The following is a 16,889-nucleotide window of genomic DNA, read 5'->3' as shown; positions in this document are numbered from 1 at the left end:
TCTTGTCAGCCTTTAGTCCCATTAGTTTTCCCAGTGCTTTTTCTCTAGTGATCGTGATTACTTTAGGTTGCTCCCTCCCTTTTCCTCCTTGATTTTATACTATTCTTGTGATTTTTTTGTGTCTTGTACTGTGAAGACAGATAAATACTTGTTCAAAGTCTCTGCCAGCTGCTCCGGGACCAGTATTTATTTCAGCTACTCTTCCTTTTTATAAACCTGTAGGCATTCTTTTTTGGTTTTCTTGTTAGTTTACTCTCATATTCTAATATCTCAGTAATTTTTTTTTAGTCATCCCTTGCTGGTTTCTAAAATTTTCCCTAACTTTGGCCTGCTACTAATCTTTGCAGCATTGTACACTTTTTATTTCAATTTGATATCATCTTTAATATCTGTGGCTAACTAAGGAAGTTATATCCTTCTCATAGAGCCTTTCTTTCTCAATCGAATATATCTTTGTTGAGAGAGAGGGGAAAATGGGGAAGAAGGAGGCTGGGGAGATGGGGGGAGATGGAGAAGGGAGGGAGAGAGGGAGGCACATGGTTAGGGGGGGAGAGGGAGAAGATAGATTTGGCAAGGGATGGAGGAGGGGGTTAAAAGGTAGAGGGAGGGATGTTTAGAGGGGGAGGGAGGAGCAGAATTTGATGGATAGAGTGGGAGGGAGGGAGACTGGCCAGCTGGCAAAGTCTGCACTGGGAACTTGCTTGTGGGGCTGGCAAAGGGGGATAGGAACAATTTGAAGGGCTAAGATCACCTACCATCATACCAAGTTATACGAACATGCGAACATATGAAATAGGAGCAGAAGTAGGCCATTTGGCCTCTCGAGCCTGCTCTGCCGTTCAATAAGATCATGGCTGATCTGTTTGTTTCGAATTCCCAATTCCCATCTACCCCGATAACCTTAGATTCTTGTTAGGCAAGGGAATAAATCTACCTCTGCCTTAAAAATATTCAATGATCCTGCCTCCAACATCTTCTGAGACAAAGAATTCCAAAGTCGCACAACCCTCAGAGAAAAAAATTCTAATGCCTGTCCTCAAGGGCAACCCTTGATTTTAAAACAGTGGCCCCTGGTTCTCGACTCACCCACAAGAAGAAACATCCTTTCCACATCCACCTTGTCAATACCGTTCAGGATCTTATATACTTCAATCAAGTCACTTCATGCCCTTCTAAATTCCAGTGGAAGCAAGCCCAGTCTGTCCAGCCTTTCCTCATAAAACAACCCACTCATTCCAGTTATCAATCTAGTAAACCTCCTCTGAACTGCCTCCAATGCATTTACATCCTTTCTTAAATAAGACCAAAACTGCATGTAATATTTGATGTATGGCCCTGTATAACTGAAGCGTAACACTCTTACTTTTATGTTCAATTCCTCTTGTAATAAAGGATAGCTGCTCAAATCCCAAAGGGAAACTTGAAACAACTGCCACAACTGTTTTGCAATTTGTATAAATTTTGAGATGCATGCCTTGAATTCAGTAGTAATAAAGACCACTGAGTCTTATAGGTTTCTTACAAAACTAAATTAAATTTTATTAATAGAAGAAATTATTTTAAGTGTACACACATTTTTCAAATTACTACTATGATAACTTCTAAATTTCCTAGTTAATCTAACCCCCAGTTACATTTTCGTTAAGGTAACAGTAAGGCACATAGATTTTCAAAGATCCAAGCAAAGAAACACAATACCCTGAACAATCCAATTCAAAGTGAGTTTTCTTAACTTCAGTTCTTTGTAGACAGCAGCTTGAGGTGTAGATGCTGGAAACTTTTTCACCCTTGTTTTGGATCTTAGAATGCCTGCCCTTACACACACCCTTTGCACCTTTATACATATTTTTCCCTTTAAATGCAAATTCCCATTGTTTCACTTTGTCTTTTGACTTTACATTTCTAATAATAAGAATCTCTCATAGTACCAATTTTACCAGTAATTTGGGGGAAAAATAAACACACTGTTTCTTAACCTCCCCTGGCTAGGTGAAACATTTCACCCCTCCTTTGAATTCAAGCTAGTCTGGTTTATTTAAAAATGCAAATGTTCCCTTAACACCTATGTTTACCTACTGAACATTTCAAACCTAGCTTATCTTCTGTTACATTAAAGCCTTCAGACCAGCTGCCTTTAATTCAATTAACTCACACACTCTCTCACACAGACACACATAAACAGACCCCACTATTACTGTACTTTACAATAAATCCTAAGAACATTATGAAAATGATTACATCTTCCTGATGATAGCATTCCATTAGCCTTCTTGGTTACTTGCTGTATGTGAATACTAACCTTTTGTGGCTCACACCAGAACACCTAGATCCCTCTGAACAATGGAATTCTGCAACCATTCTCCATTTGTAATACTCTGCCTTTTTTATTCTTTTCCCTCATTATACTCCATCTGCCAGATTTTTGTGCACTCATTCAACTTATCTATATTTGTCTGCAACCTCCTTATCTCCTCTTCACAACATACCTTCCTACCTATCTTTGTATCATCTGCAAATTTAGCTACCATGTCTTCAATCCTCTCATCTAAGTCATTGATATAAATTGTAAAATGTTGAAGCTGCAGGACGGAGCCGTGCGGGACCCCACTCGTCACATCCTGCCAATCAGAAAAAGACCCATTTATGCATAGTGTCTGTTTTCTGTCAGCCAGCCAATCTTGTGTCCATGTTGACATGTTACCTCCTACACCATGAGCTTTTATTTTCTGCCTGGATAGAGTGGACGTGGGGAAGATTAGTAGGAGAGACTGGGACCCGAGGGCACAGCCTCAGAGTAAAGGGAAGACCTTTTAGAACAGAGATGAGGAGAAACTTCTTTAGCCAGAGAGTGGTGAATCTATGGAATTCATTGCCACAGAAGGTTGTGGAGGCCAGGTCATTGAGTGTATTTAAGACCGAGATAGATAGGTTCTCGATTGGTAAGGGGATCAAAGGTTAAGGGGAGAAGGCGGGAGAATGGGGTTGAGAAATTTATCACCATGATTGAATGGCAGAGCAGACTCGATGGGCCGAATGGCCTATTTTCTGCTCCTATGTCTTATGGTCTTACGGTAATATCCTTTGATGTAGCATCTTATCAAATGCCTTTTGGAAATCCAAATACGGTATGTCTGCAGGCTCCCCTTTATCCATAGCTCATGCAACTCCTTAAAAGAACACTAATAAATTAGTTAAACATGATTCCTCTTTCTCAAAACACTGTTGACTCTTCCCAATTACCTTGAGTTTCTCTATAATCTCCTTAATGATTGATTCCAATACCTTCCCCACGACAGACATCAAGCTAACTGGCTTATAGTTCCCTGTTTTCAGTTTCCCTCCCTTCTTGAATAGAGGGGTTATATTTGCTTCTTTCTGTTCTGATGGAACTTTCCAGAATCTAGCGAATTTTGGGAAATTAACACCAATGCATTTACTGCCTCATTAGCCACTTCTTTTAAGACCCTAGGATGAAATCCATCAGGACGCAGAGACTTGTCAGCCTGCAGCCCCATCAGTTTGCTTAGTACCGCTTCCCCAGTGATTGTAATTTCACCGTTTCCTTCTCCTTTCAACCTGATTTTCATCGAATACTGGAGTACAAATAGTAATTTGGTTGAGTATTGATGAAAAAAGACTTTCATCCTAGGGTCTTAAAAGAAGTGGCTAATGAGGCAGTAAATGCATTGGTGTTAATTTCCCAAAATTCGCTAGATTCTGGAAAGTTCCATCAGTTGAAGTCCATTTGCCAACCAATCAGCACTCTCTTCTCATGTTGTTGCTTCCCCTGACATTGGTATTCTTATGATTGTCCTGATGAGTGTAAGACGAAAAGCTTTGACAAAATGTCTTTTTTAGCAATATTACTAGAATGTTTTTTGTATCCTCTGTTGTGAAGAGAGTAGCAAAATATTGGTTCATTTCATTTAAGTTTTTTTTTAACTTAAGCCGGTTTTCCTGTGAGAATTAACATTTTAAAAAATTGTTCTCAGATTTTTCTCAATGGAGGAAGGAGAGGAGGAATAGATCCTTTCATGTTGAATTTATAATTTTCCTCTTCCCCTCCCCCCTCCCCCACCCCAAGATTGGATCAGTGAGTATGTTCCCGTTGAATCTGAATGTTGTCAGTTCCGCCTTCACTCCAGAGGGTTGAGCATGTTATTTACTTCTGAGACAGACAGCTGGGAACAAAGAAAGAGGACTTGGATTTCTGTCGTCGTTTTCATAACCTGGGGATATTGGCCAGTAACTGGGGAGAAGTCCCTTTCTTTTCTTTAATGCGCTATCCAGAGAACACTCCAACCATCAGGGACACTATGCTAGAGCTGCCATTCCTCCTTATGTAAAAAGTCATTGACTCTGTGCCAAAATAGTGGCATGAATTTTGAAACAAGAAAATCAATATTGGCTCAATGCATCCTGAGTCATGAGGTAAAGGCTTAAGCCCTGTTCCAGAGACTAGAGCACATCATTTAGGTTAATTATTCGGTGTTGTACTGAGGGTATGTTGTGCTGTCAGAGATGCCACCTTCCGGAGGAGATGGTACACCCAGGCTCTTGAAGTGGAGGTTAAGAATCGCATTGCACTATTTTGAAGCAGACCAGATGAGTTCTGCTGGCCAATGTATATCTCTCAACCAACATCGCCAAAATAGAATAATGTGGTCATTGTATGCAAATTGGCTGCTATGTTTCCCTACACTACAATATTGACTACACTTCAAAAAGTGCTTCACCGGCTATAAAGTGATTTGGGACTGCGTGGGGTTGTGAAAAGCGCCATATAAAGGCAAGTTTGTTCTTTGATGTTGGATTGAATTAGGACAGAATGTGCTTTGAGGTTTTTATATTAGTACGCCTTATTTGTGGGGTGAATAGACTTGTTCAGGATTGAAATTGAGCAATGCATATGGCAGCTCAAAGTGATGGTCTCCCTAGTTTAATGGTGTATGTATAGTCAAGACCGAATACTTTTGCAAGGCTTACATTTGATTCTTCAAATCCCCATAATTATACTCAATGTTACTGCAACCATTACAGAAATAAAGAACTTGCATTTATTTAATTCCCTTATTGTCCTCAAGGCACTGAAGTGCTTTTCTGTAATTAGTGGCGCTGTTGGAGGGAGGAAAAGGTCTCATACTTGATCTCACATTTCAAAGCCCTGAGTTACCACAATTCATCAGAATGATGCAATTCATCAGAAACAAGAGCCTTTGGTCTCTTAACTCCAAGAGAAAGAGATATGAATGATATTGGCCTGTAAATCAGATCTGGCTGGACCACATAAAGGTCTCTCTTGTCTAGCTGTCCTCTGGCAAAATGACTCTCTACTCCACGATTATCTTGGAATCCAACGATAAACACAACTTTTCTCAATACATGTCTCCTTAAACCTTTCTCCCCCTCTTGCCTCCACCACCGTTCCAACAAGTGTGAAGAAAGTGTGGATATCTTGGTCATTAAGACTGAAACCATCCTGTTTAATTGCCTGTTCCATATCTCTCTATTCCCCTTACCCACCAAGCCAAACTTGTCCTCATGTTGCCCTGGTTAGAACTGTCTTCTTTCTCTTTCTCTCCGGCTTCCCCTCATGTCCTCTACAAGCTCATCTTGCCAATAGACCCACCTTCTGCATTCTCAACCCGATTTCCACAAAAATTCTGACCATCCAACTTCCTTTCTTCGCTCTCATGTTAGCTGATATTGGTGATGGTTCCCTCTCCTCTGGTATTGTCACCTTCCCTGTCAAGTCTGCTGTCATCACCTGCCTCTTTGAAGAACCCACCCTTGGCTTCTATGTCCTTGTGAACTACCACCCTATCTCCAGCATCCTAGTCCTCTCCAGGTGTCCTTGAACGTATAGTCACACCACAAACCTGTGCCCAACTTTCCTGCAGCTCCAGGTTTGAACCTCTCCAATCAGGCTTTTTTTGTGCTTGCCACAGCACTGAAAGGGTCCTCATCAAAGTCACAAGTCACCTGTGACCGATCTGACTGTGGTGTTGCACTTTCCTTCCACATCCTTTTGACCTGGCTTCATTCTTTGAGATGGTTGACCACATTGCTTTCTTCCATCACCTCTCTTCCTTGCCCAGCTGAGTATGACCTCCCATGCCTGATTCCACACTTAGTTTTCCAGTCATAACCAGAGAATCTCCAGCATTTTGTTCTCTCCCAGCTTCCTCACCATTACCTCTGGAATCCTCCCAAGTACCTATGCTTGACCCCTCCTAGTTTTCATCTACATGCTACCCCTCTGTGCCATTGTCCAAAAATGCAACACTGGCTTCCAGGAGCCCCACATTCTCAGCTCTGCATCACTAACTGTAACCTCAGGAACAGCAGTGCAATAGTGTGGCTCACATGGTCACTTGGATGAAATTCTGTAATGATGCTTTCACATAAGCGCCAAGTAAACATATTTGGCTGAGTATTTGGTGGTGAGGATGAATATACATAATCTGAACTTTTTGAGGTTAAGTCAGGTGAATTTTGAACGTACAATCTAAGAACATGGTTGACTTAATTAGGTACAGAAACCAGAGAGAACTAATTGATTGCATTCTTAATTCATGTCTGTAGGCGTGTCTGACTTTAGTTTTCTAGTTGCTGGAAGTTCAGAGAACAAAGTTCAAGTGGTTTATGGATTCTGCATGAACTCTTAAGATTAAATAACACCCTTGTGATCTGTCTGTATCTTTATATGATAAAATAAAGTTACCTCAAAATAAGAAGGTTAATGGTAGAAAGTAATCCTGAAGACAGAGAGACACTTGTCACTGCAAGAGGAAAGAAGTGTCATCTGGCCTGGCAAGTGTACTAAGATCTCATTTTGGAGTTCTGAAACAGATGAGTGCCTTTTCAGTTCCACACTTCAATGCCTTTTTATATTAGTGGCCATCTGTCACTTGTTGCTAGACTTCAAGTGGCGACCTCTTGTGCAGCTGATTGAGTGATCTTTGTATCCAGCCCTTTAAAATTCTGTATCTTATCACTGGTGCCATAAATAATTCTAGTCAGAAGATGTTTGAATGCAGACTGGTCGAGTTAGCTGAACACTAGTGCTTTCAAACCTATTTGGGGATTGTCCCGATGTGACAGCACATGCTGTTGTGTCTGTCTCAGCAGCAGTGGAGCATTTTCTGCTGCTCGTCATTTGCATAGTTTGAGCAGGAAATAGGCAACATTTCAAATGACATACAAAATGCCCCAAGCTGGTAAACTAAGATTTGTTGAAACCCAGGTGATGTCTATGCACTTCACCTGCAGTGTAACATCTTGTTTTTTGGTTGATTTGTTCTCCTCATTACTTTTCCAGATGGAAGTAAACTTTCTTCAAAGAAAGGAGTGACAGATGATGTGGACAGCAGTCCTGCGAGGAGAGGTATAAATTAACCGTTCCAAGTTTTTCGACTGCACAAAGAATTTTTTTTAGTACATGTGGCTTAAGTATTTCTTTAAGCACAGTACTTAGGCACAACATCAATTAAGTAGAAAGACTTTCTATAGCGCCTTTCAGAACCTCAAGATGTTCCAAAGTACTTTTTAGCCAATGAAGTAATTTGAGGAGAATTCCCCTGCTCCTCTTTCAATGGGATCTTTTCCATCTTGCTGAGAGGGGCGGAGGATTCTTCATGTCTGGAGTGTTAGCTTTGACTTTGTGCTCAATTCTTTGAATGGGACTTGAACCCACAACCTTCTGACTCAAGAGATGAGAGTGCTACCCACTTAACCATATCTAACAGCTGGATATCGAAACTAAATGTTTAGTGGCCAAGCTTGCTGATAACAGTAAAATAGGAAAAACTGAAGATTTGCAGAAGATCTAGATCTAGAATTGTGGAATTGGGAAAATGTCAAGGAACTCCTAGTTTAGGAGTGTTGGCACTTTCTGAAGGAATTTATACCCAAGAAAAATATGTTGGAATAGAACTGTGGAGCCCCTTTTTATTTGATCAATTGTAGGACTGGTCCTTGGCATAATAGATGAATCCCTTTCGATGATTGACTGACAGTTGAGTGAAGATCATATAATACTGAGGTCTATTAATCAGAGCCACAGGTTTCAAGTATGCAGAGGCTTTACTGATTAGGCCACAATTTGCCAGTAATTCTCCTGACCCTGGATTACTGTGCCCTCTGCTATTTTATTTCATGCCCAAAGGTGAGGTTTCCAACCTCTGGTGCCTCTCCTAAATGTTGCAAACATGAGACTGAAGATGGGGCAGTAATAACCTGTGATGATAGTATGAAGTGGCCGATATTGGGTCAACCACGTTATATATCTTGATTCTGGGTAACAGCAATTAACATTACCCATGTGTGTGTGTGAGGGTTCATTGGTTTACTAGTGAGACCTTTCAACCCAAAGCTGAGTCTTGAGTACCAGGAAATTGTGTGGTGTGGAGGAGCAAGATAGCTGATGGTTCAGGAGCTCTGGTACTTTAATGTTGGAGTCATAGCCTTGAGCACCATTTAACTTGCTTGTCCTCATTGAATGCCATGCTGCTTGTTTTGTAAGAACATTACAGTAGATAAACTCTTGATTTTTTGGAAGAAGTAAAGGCAAGGTGTCAGGACTAGGAGAACATCTGTTGCTATCTAGATATAGAGCACTGATAATCACGATAGACACAGAAAGGTTCAGAAAGTCCAGATCATTGTACTAAAACCTGTGCCTAGCCTTGCTATATAGTAGAAAACATGTATTATATTACTAATCACTCTGGTCTCCACCTTGGATCTCCTTCTATTTCTCATCCACATGCTGCCCCTTAGCAACATCATCATAGTTTTCACATGTACACTGATAATGCCCAGTACCTCACCAGCACGCATCTCGACTGCCCCACTGTTGATAAATTATCAGACTGCTTATCCAACATTCAGTATTGGATGAACAAAAGATTCCCTGCAATTAAATATTGGGAAGACTAAAACCATTGGGCTGTAACCTCCAATAAAGTGACAATTGAGTTGGATTGCTACTCCGTTCGAGAGTTCCTTGAAATCCAGGCAATCCTATCTTGCCTGACCTTCTGACTCAAAGCAGGCAAGATCTGGACAGTGCAGCACATCCCCTGGGCCTAGCATAGAGGGCTGTAGTCGTAGATAAGTAAGCCACTCCCCTTTTTTATGGCACTAGCTGCTGTAAACCAGATAAGTTTAAAGGTCTTTGACAAGCCAAAAGAGAAGGTAAGTGGGTAGGACTGGGGCGGTGGGGTTGGGTCAGGCCTGGGGGTGGGAGTCGGACCTTGGGGTTGGGGGGTAGGGTGGAGGGAGGAATGTTGGGTCAGGACTTGGCAGGGGGTGGGGGGTGAGAGTCGGGCCTGGCGGCAGTTGGAGTTGGGGAGTTGGAAGTTTAACCTGGCCGGGAGTGGGGGGCGGGAAGAGTCACCGTGGGGGTGATGGTTGTCCTATATGGGTTGTGGGGGAGCCCCTTTGGTGGGAAGTGGTGTGGTAGTCCCCTGCAGAATGGGGTGGGGGCAGTCAAGAGGTGGGGTGTCATGTGGGTTGAGAGGTTAGTCCGCGGTGGGATGCTAGTCAGGAGGTGGTAAGAGTGGTGTGGAGTAAGGCCTGTGATGGGGGTCACTGTGGGACTGTACAATAATAATCCTGAAGCTGGAAGTAATTTTCATTCATCTAATTTTTCTGGATAACTTTTGAGCTAACACAGTTGGAACTATCCGATGTTTACGATTTAAGTCGAATTTTCGGGTGGTTCCCAGTGCATGGCTATTGACCATGGGAACTTTGCACTTCCCAGGCAATTGCCGTACAAACCTTACCTGGGAACTTCCAAGGTGGAATGTGGGGGTTCCCCAGCGCATCTTTGGGGTAACCCCCAGATACGACACCCTGGAGTTTGGAAGTTACGGCCCATTGTCTTCAGTCTCTGCTCCAAACACCATTACCTAGCCACTGAGTCCATCCCTCTCCCTGGCAACTGTCTGAGATTAAAACAGACTGTTGCAACCTTGATGTTATGTTTGACCTTGAGATGAGCTCCTGACCACGCCATCACAATGACCACCTATTTCCACCTCTGTAATATCGCAGGGCTTCACCCCTACCTCAGCCCATCTCCTGCTGAAACCCTCATTCATGCCTTTGTTACTCCTGGATTTGACTATTCTGCCGCACTCCTGGCTAGCCTCACACAGTCTACCCTCCATAAACTTGAGGTCATCCAAAATTCTGCTGTTCCATGTTCTTACTCACATCAAACCCTGTTTACCTATCACCTCTGAGCTTGCAAATCTAAATTGGCTCCTAAAGTAATGCCTCACCCTTGTTTTTAAATCCCTCTATGGCCTTGCCATAGAGATACAGATTATCTTTGTAATCCCCTCCAACCTCAGAAAGCTGAACTCATCTAATTCTGGCCTCTTGAGCACTTCACTGAATCTCATTGCTGCACCACTGGCAATGCCTTCAGCTGCCTGGGCTCTCAGCTCTGGAGTTACCTACTTACTTTGATCAAGCTTTTGGCCATCTACCCCAATAGTGTCTCATGTGTCTAAATTTGCCTTGGGAAGCCTTATTATTTTAAAGGTGCTATATTAATCTAAGTTGTTTTTGGCTTAGTACCAGCACTCTTGAACTTAAGTCCAAACTCTACTCTAGAGATTTGAGTATGTAATCTTGGCTGACTCTTCAGTCCAGTATTGAGGGAGTGCTGCTTTAACATTACACCAAGGCTCTGTCTGCCCCTGAGGTGGTTATAAAGATCCCATGACACAATTTTGAAGAAGAGCAAAGGAGCTCTCCTTGATAGCCTGGCCAACATTTATCCCTCAACCACTTTCACTTAAACAGTTTAATTGGTCCTTTATCTCATTGCTTTTCTCCAGGACCTTGCTGTATGCAAATTGGCAGTCGTTTGTTCCTACATTTAGAACAGTGGCAACACTTCAGAAGTGCTTCATTCGTTGTGAAGTACTGAGGTCATAAAATAAATTTATAAAAATGCAAGTTGTTATTTTCTCTCCCCTGCATGCCAGTGTTATCTTTCCCCAGAAAGAAAATAGGTAATGAATTAAGGAGCCTGATTCTTATTTCTAGACAGTGTGCAAAAGAATTACTATTTTGTTTTTAGTACTGTGGAATACATTATGGGAAGTAACTCTTTCAAGTACAAACACATTTCCATCTGTTCCCATTCAGATGAAGTTACACGGTTTCATAGTTTGCCATTGTGAGATTTGAACTCTTGATCTTAGGGTTACAAGCCCAGTACCATAACCACTTGGCTATTTAGGCCAAGCACGTTATGGGAAGTAGTAGCATAGTGGTTATGTTTCTGGATTAGTAATCGAGAGGCCTAGTCTAATGATCTGAAGACATGAGTTCAAATCCCATCAGAGTATCTGAGGAATTTTAATTTAATTAAATATGTCTAAAATAAATTTAAGAAAATCTAGCATCAGTATTGATGACATTGAAACTGCTGGAGTGTCAAAAGAACCCATCTGGTTCACGAATGCCCTTTAGGGAAGGAAATCAGCAATAAATTAGCCTAGCCAACCATTCAGTTGTATTATAGAAGGTGGCTGATGGACAATTAGGGATGAAGAATAAATGCTGACCTTAACCAGTGATACCCAAATCCTGTGAATGAATAAAAACTAGTTTTGAGATAGGTCTGGGCCAATTCAGAATGCTAACAGCAGTGTTTACATGTGAATCCAATATCAATCAGGGATACCAATCGTGATGTTTAGAGTGTCATTGGTACACTGGCTAGACCTTAGCAAATGATGGAAATGAGCTGTTATACTGACATCATAAGATGAGCCATTAACAGTTGGTGAGGGTACGATTTATTGGGCAAAAAGCGCATGCTTGAATGTGAATCAAATTCCTCGGTCTGCAGTTAGTATTCAAACTCCAATGGATATGAATCAATGAGTGTTGCTAACAGAAATGGATTGTGTTTCTAGATTTATATTTACTAATTTTTCTTAAATAACCACGTGCATGTGTACATTTTCGTAGGTAGGGTTATTTGTATTTTAATTTTCTCATATGTCATCAGATAAGTCTAAAGCTTCTTTCAAACACATTCCAGCCACAACCATATGCAGACCAGTGTGTTTAATAATAAATGGCCGCTGAACAGGTCAGTAACTGTTCATCTTCTCATCTCTTCTCTCCTGCCATTAGCCTCCTCTCTTCCCTCTAGCCTCATCTTCCCTGCTGCTTTCAAATCTTCTGCATCTTGCCTTGATGTAAGGGAAGTCTAGGATATGCTCCTCTTTCCCCCTTTGCAAGGACAAGATAAAGCTGCATTCCTACCACCCAGCTCCTTAGGATGATGCACCTTATCTGCAATTATATAAAATTTCTAGTTGTGCAGACTGTGATTAATTTTGGGGCATGAAATGGTAATTAGGGTACATAACTTGTATGATTCCTTTTCAACAGATCGCAGTCCTAAAGATGAAGTTGATTTCAGCAAATCTGACAAAGGTAAGTGGAGGCGCATGAGATATTGGCCCAGTTTTATCTGATGATATTGATGTTATTGAGACAATCTGGTTTTGAAATGCCCATTGTCATTGTGAATGCCGGCAGAGATCTCGAACAGTGTGGTTGTGATGCGTGATGCTTCTGTGTTTCTTTTCTCTCTAGAAACCAGTGACTCTGATATGGATGTGGGGGCAGGTGGGGATTCACCGATATGTAGCAGGACACGGTCTCAGGTTTTATCAGGTAAGAGCTCCCAGAGATAGAACACGGTTAGCTCCACTCATGGGATTCTCCATTTTTGCCAATTGTCCTTTAACCCATCAGCTGTAAATCAATACTGCTGTTCTTTGGCATTGACCTTTCCAGTTAAACCACTTATACTGGAATGAATACAGTGAAACTTAATATTTGTGAATTAGGGTAATGAATCAGACATTCTAACTGATTTCCCTCCTCACCAGTTAGGGAGACAATCCAGGTTTACCAAGACTCATTGATACCCTTGCTGAAAAGTGGATGTATGTGAGCAGTCTTGAATTTGGGTTTTATTTCTGGCCCCTATTCCCCTTTTTCCCTTTCCCCCACCTTCCCTACTCTCTCCCTCTTAACAGTGGGGCATTATAGCCACACCCATCTTGTCTACACCCAGTGCCCACTCTGGAGCACTTTCTAGTAAGAGTCACTGGATTGCCACCAGTCCTCGGAGCCTTGGACAATATTTATCCTTTTCCTTTCCTGACTCTAGGATTGTTGAGGCAACTATAATGCCTCAACCACTGTCCTTAATGAGATCAGCTAACTCATAATGGGATTGAACTAAGAACTGTGTGGCTCATTCATATACTTTATTCTGTCATCTACGTGTTACTGTAGAAAAAAATCAACAACGTACCTAATGGGTGGTATCTGTACTGGAAGTTGAGTTGGAAGAGTTGAACTTAGCACTGAACTTTGGACACTCATAACCTCTTGCTATGTTTCTGTTTTTTGCAGATCAAGTTCTTCTGCACACACAGCCTAGCCTCAGCCGAAGACCTCTTCGTTCAACTCGAAGTATGTCTCCTTGCGGTTCCCTGAACAAGAAAGTATGGTGGATGTATGACTGAGTGTAGAACTGACCGGACAATTCTCAGGAAAGAGCTGCTTGTATTAGTGGAGGTAGTGAAAAGGAAGGTGGTAATGATAGTGGAACATGTATTTAGGGAAATAGATACAACCAGAAGTTCTGAAGACTTTGTTGGCTGCCTGGCACCTGGGTCAATACCTCGCGGCTGTAGAACAAGTGGAAGGGGTAGCATCCAGTTGTCGTGGTCCGCATAGGAACTAATGACGTATGTAAATCAAGGAATGGTGTTCTGCTGAGGGGGCCCAATGCGTTAGGGTCAAATTTTAAAAGCAGAACCTCAAAGATAACTTCTGGATTGTCAGTTGAGCCACATGCAAATTGGCACAAGGATAAACATTTTGGAAAGTTAAATGCGTGGCTGAAAGAGTGGTGAAGAAGACAAGGGTTTCGCTTCATGGATAACTGGCACCAGCACTGGGGTAAGAGGGAACTGTTCTGTTGGGTTGGACTCCACTAAACTAGCTAGAACTTGCGAATTCAGTAACTAGGGCAGTAGACTGGGTTTTAAACCATAAAGGGCATGGTTGGTAGGATTCGGGAAAAATGAAAATTCAAAAGCAGAAGGGAAATGTTAAGGCTGCAGAGCAGAGTTTTGGGTAAAAATAAGCAGAGTGGACCAGGAAGGAACAGTGGGTGTAACAAAGGTAATAAATAGGGCATTGATCACGAAGGTGACATCAGGGAAAGTTTTAGGAAATGTTTAAGCTAAAAGCATTGTATCCGAATGCACAAAGCATTTGCAACAAACTAGATGAATTAGTAGCACGAACAGGAATTAATAAGTTGATCTACAGGCATTATGGAGATATGGTCACAAAGTGATCAGGGTTGGGAACTGAATATTCCAGGATACTTAACTTTTCAAAGAAAAAAGCAAAATGGAAAAGGAGGAGGTAGCCCTAATAATTGAGGATGGATAAGGGCCGTAGAGAGAGTGGATCTTAGCTCACAAAATCAAGAAGCAGAAACATTTTGGGTGGAACTATGGATAGCATGGGATAGAAAATACTGGCGGGAGTTGTTTATTGGCCCGCCCAACAGTAGTTGTAGTGAAGGGTAGGGTATAAATCAGGGAATTAGAGACAGCGAGGGAATGCGAGGATGCAGGGATGTGGGAGGGAGGGAAATGTGTGGGTAATCTGTGGTTAAATGGGGGAGTGGGTTTCAGGGCAGGGATGGTGGGAGAGAGATGGTCCTAAAGGTCGGGGTTGGTGCTGTCTATAGTGGGGTCCTGAGGGTTTCACTGAGGGCACTGGGTGGCAGACAGAACAGTCACAGTGAGAGGGGGTAGTGGGATGTGGTAGAGACTTGTGCTCCAGAACTTGCCACACCCCTAGCCAGGTTGTTCTAGTACAGCTACAATACTGGCACCTATCTGGCTACTTGGAAAATTGCCCAGGTATGTCCTAAACACAAAAAGTAGGACAAATCCAAACCGGCCAGTTACCACCCCATCAGTCTACTCTTGATCATCAGTAAAGCAATGGAAGGGGTCATCAACAGTGCTATCAAGCTGCACTTGCTTAGCAATAACCTGCTCACTGATGCCCAGTTTGGCTTCCGCCAAGGCCATTCAGCTCCTGACTTAATTAGAGTCTTGGATCAAACATGGACAAAAGAACTGAACTCCCGAGGTGAGGTGAGAATGATTGCCCTTGACATCAAGGCCGTATTTGACAGAATGTGGCATCAAGGAGCCCTAGCAAAACTGGAGTCAATGGGAATCGGGGGGACCACTCTCCACTGGGTGTAGTCAATCTGAGCGCAAAGGAAGATGGTTGTGCTTATTGGAGGTCAGTCATCTCAGTTCCAGGACATCAGTGCAGGAGTTCCTCAGGGTAGTGTCCTCGGCCCAACCATCTTCAGCTGCTTCATCAATGCACTGGTCACTCCTACCAATCCTGTCATGGACAGATGCATCTATAACAGGTAGATTGCTGAGGACAAGGTTAAACAAGTTTTTCCCCTTTTGTTGGTTGCCTCACCACCACAGACCCTGCCAGTAGCTATGTCCTTCAGGACTCAGCCAGCTTCGTCAGCTAATCTTGGTGATTGATATTGAAGTCCCCCACTCAATGCAACCTGTGCCCATGCTGTCCCCAGTGCTTCTTCCAATTGGTGTTCAACATGGAGGAGTATGGATTCATCAGCTAGGGGAGGGGGTCAGTACGTGGTAACCAGCAGGAGGTTTCCTTATCCATGTTTGAATTAATGCCATGTAACTTCATAGGGTCCAGAGTCAATGTTGAAAATTCCCGGGGCACCACCCTCCTGATTGTATACCATTGTGCCGACCATTCTGATGGGCCTGTCCTGCTATTGGGACAGGACATACTTGGGTGGTGATGGTAGTGTCTGAGACATTGTAAGGTATGATTTGGTGAGTATGACTTCATCAGGCTGTTGCTTGAATAGTCTGTGGGACAGCGCTCCCAATTTTGGCACAAGCCCCCAGATGTTAGTAAGGAGGACTTTGCAGGGTCGACAGGGTTGATGATGGATAAGGGAGAACCAGTGAATGTAGTATCATAGAATCTTTACAGTGCAGAAGGAGGCCATTCAGCACTTGCTCTCTGAAAGAGCATTCCACCGAGTCCCACTCTCCTGCCTTATCCCATAATCTTGCACATTATTTCTTTTCAGATAGCTATCCAATTCCCTTTTGAATACCTCAATTGCACCTGCCTCCACCACCCTTTCAGGAAGTTTGTTCCAGACTCTAGCCACCCTCTAGGTGAAATTTTTTTTCCCCACATCACATTTACTCCTTTTGCCAATTTCCTAACAGCGCTGTGGGTGTACCTATACCACAGAGACTGCAGCGGTTCAAGAAGGCAGCTCACCAGCACCTTCTCAAGGGCAACTAGGGATGGGCAATAAATGCTGGCTCAGCTAGCGAAGCCCACATTCCGTGAATGAATTAAAAAATATATATATTTTGAATCTGTGCCCTCTAGTTCTTGATGCTCTCTTGAGTGGGAGCAACTTCTCACTACTTACCCTGTCCATACCCCTCAGGAGCTTGAATGCCTTGATCAAGTCTCCTCTCAGCTACCTTTTCTCCAAGGAAAAGAGTCCCAACCTCTCCAATCTATCATCATAGCTACAGTTCTTTATCCCTGGAATCATTCTTGTGAATCTCCTCTATTCCCTCCAATGCCTTCACATCCTTCCTCAAGTATGACGCACAGTATTGCAAATAAGACCTAACTAGTGTCTTATACAAGTTCAACATGACCTCCTTACTCTTTTACTCGAACCCCTTATTAATAAAGCCTAAGATACTACA

The 16,889-nt window shown here is 42.6% G+C and overlaps 1 protein-coding gene across 3 annotated transcripts in view; it reads left to right on the top strand.

Moving 5' to 3' along the window:
* Nucleotides 1–16,889, top strand: part of LOC121289310 (torsin-1A-interacting protein 2-like) — a 31,560-nt gene that overhangs the window by 1,111 nt on the left and 13,560 nt on the right. The window contains exons 2-5 of one of the 3 annotated variants that reach the window (XM_041208639.1): nt 7,322–7,387; nt 12,430–12,474; nt 12,637–12,717; nt 13,468–13,527. In XM_041208639.1, the coding sequence (XP_041064573.1) occupies nt 7,322–7,387; nt 12,430–12,474; nt 12,637–12,717; nt 13,468–13,527 (252 nt within the window). Of the gene's footprint in view, nt 1–7,321; nt 7,388–9,175; nt 9,199–12,429; nt 12,475–12,636; nt 12,718–13,467; nt 13,528–16,889 lie in introns of those variants that run through there. The other 2 variants (XM_041208641.1, XM_041208640.1) reach the window with 2 other exon arrangements.

Source organism: Carcharodon carcharias, chromosome 16 (assembly GCF_017639515.1).
Source record: "Carcharodon carcharias isolate sCarCar2 chromosome 16, sCarCar2.pri, whole genome shotgun sequence".
Taxonomy (NCBI): Eukaryota; Metazoa; Chordata; class Chondrichthyes; order Lamniformes; family Lamnidae; genus Carcharodon; species Carcharodon carcharias.
This window is presented reverse-complemented; position numbering and strand designations above follow the sequence as displayed.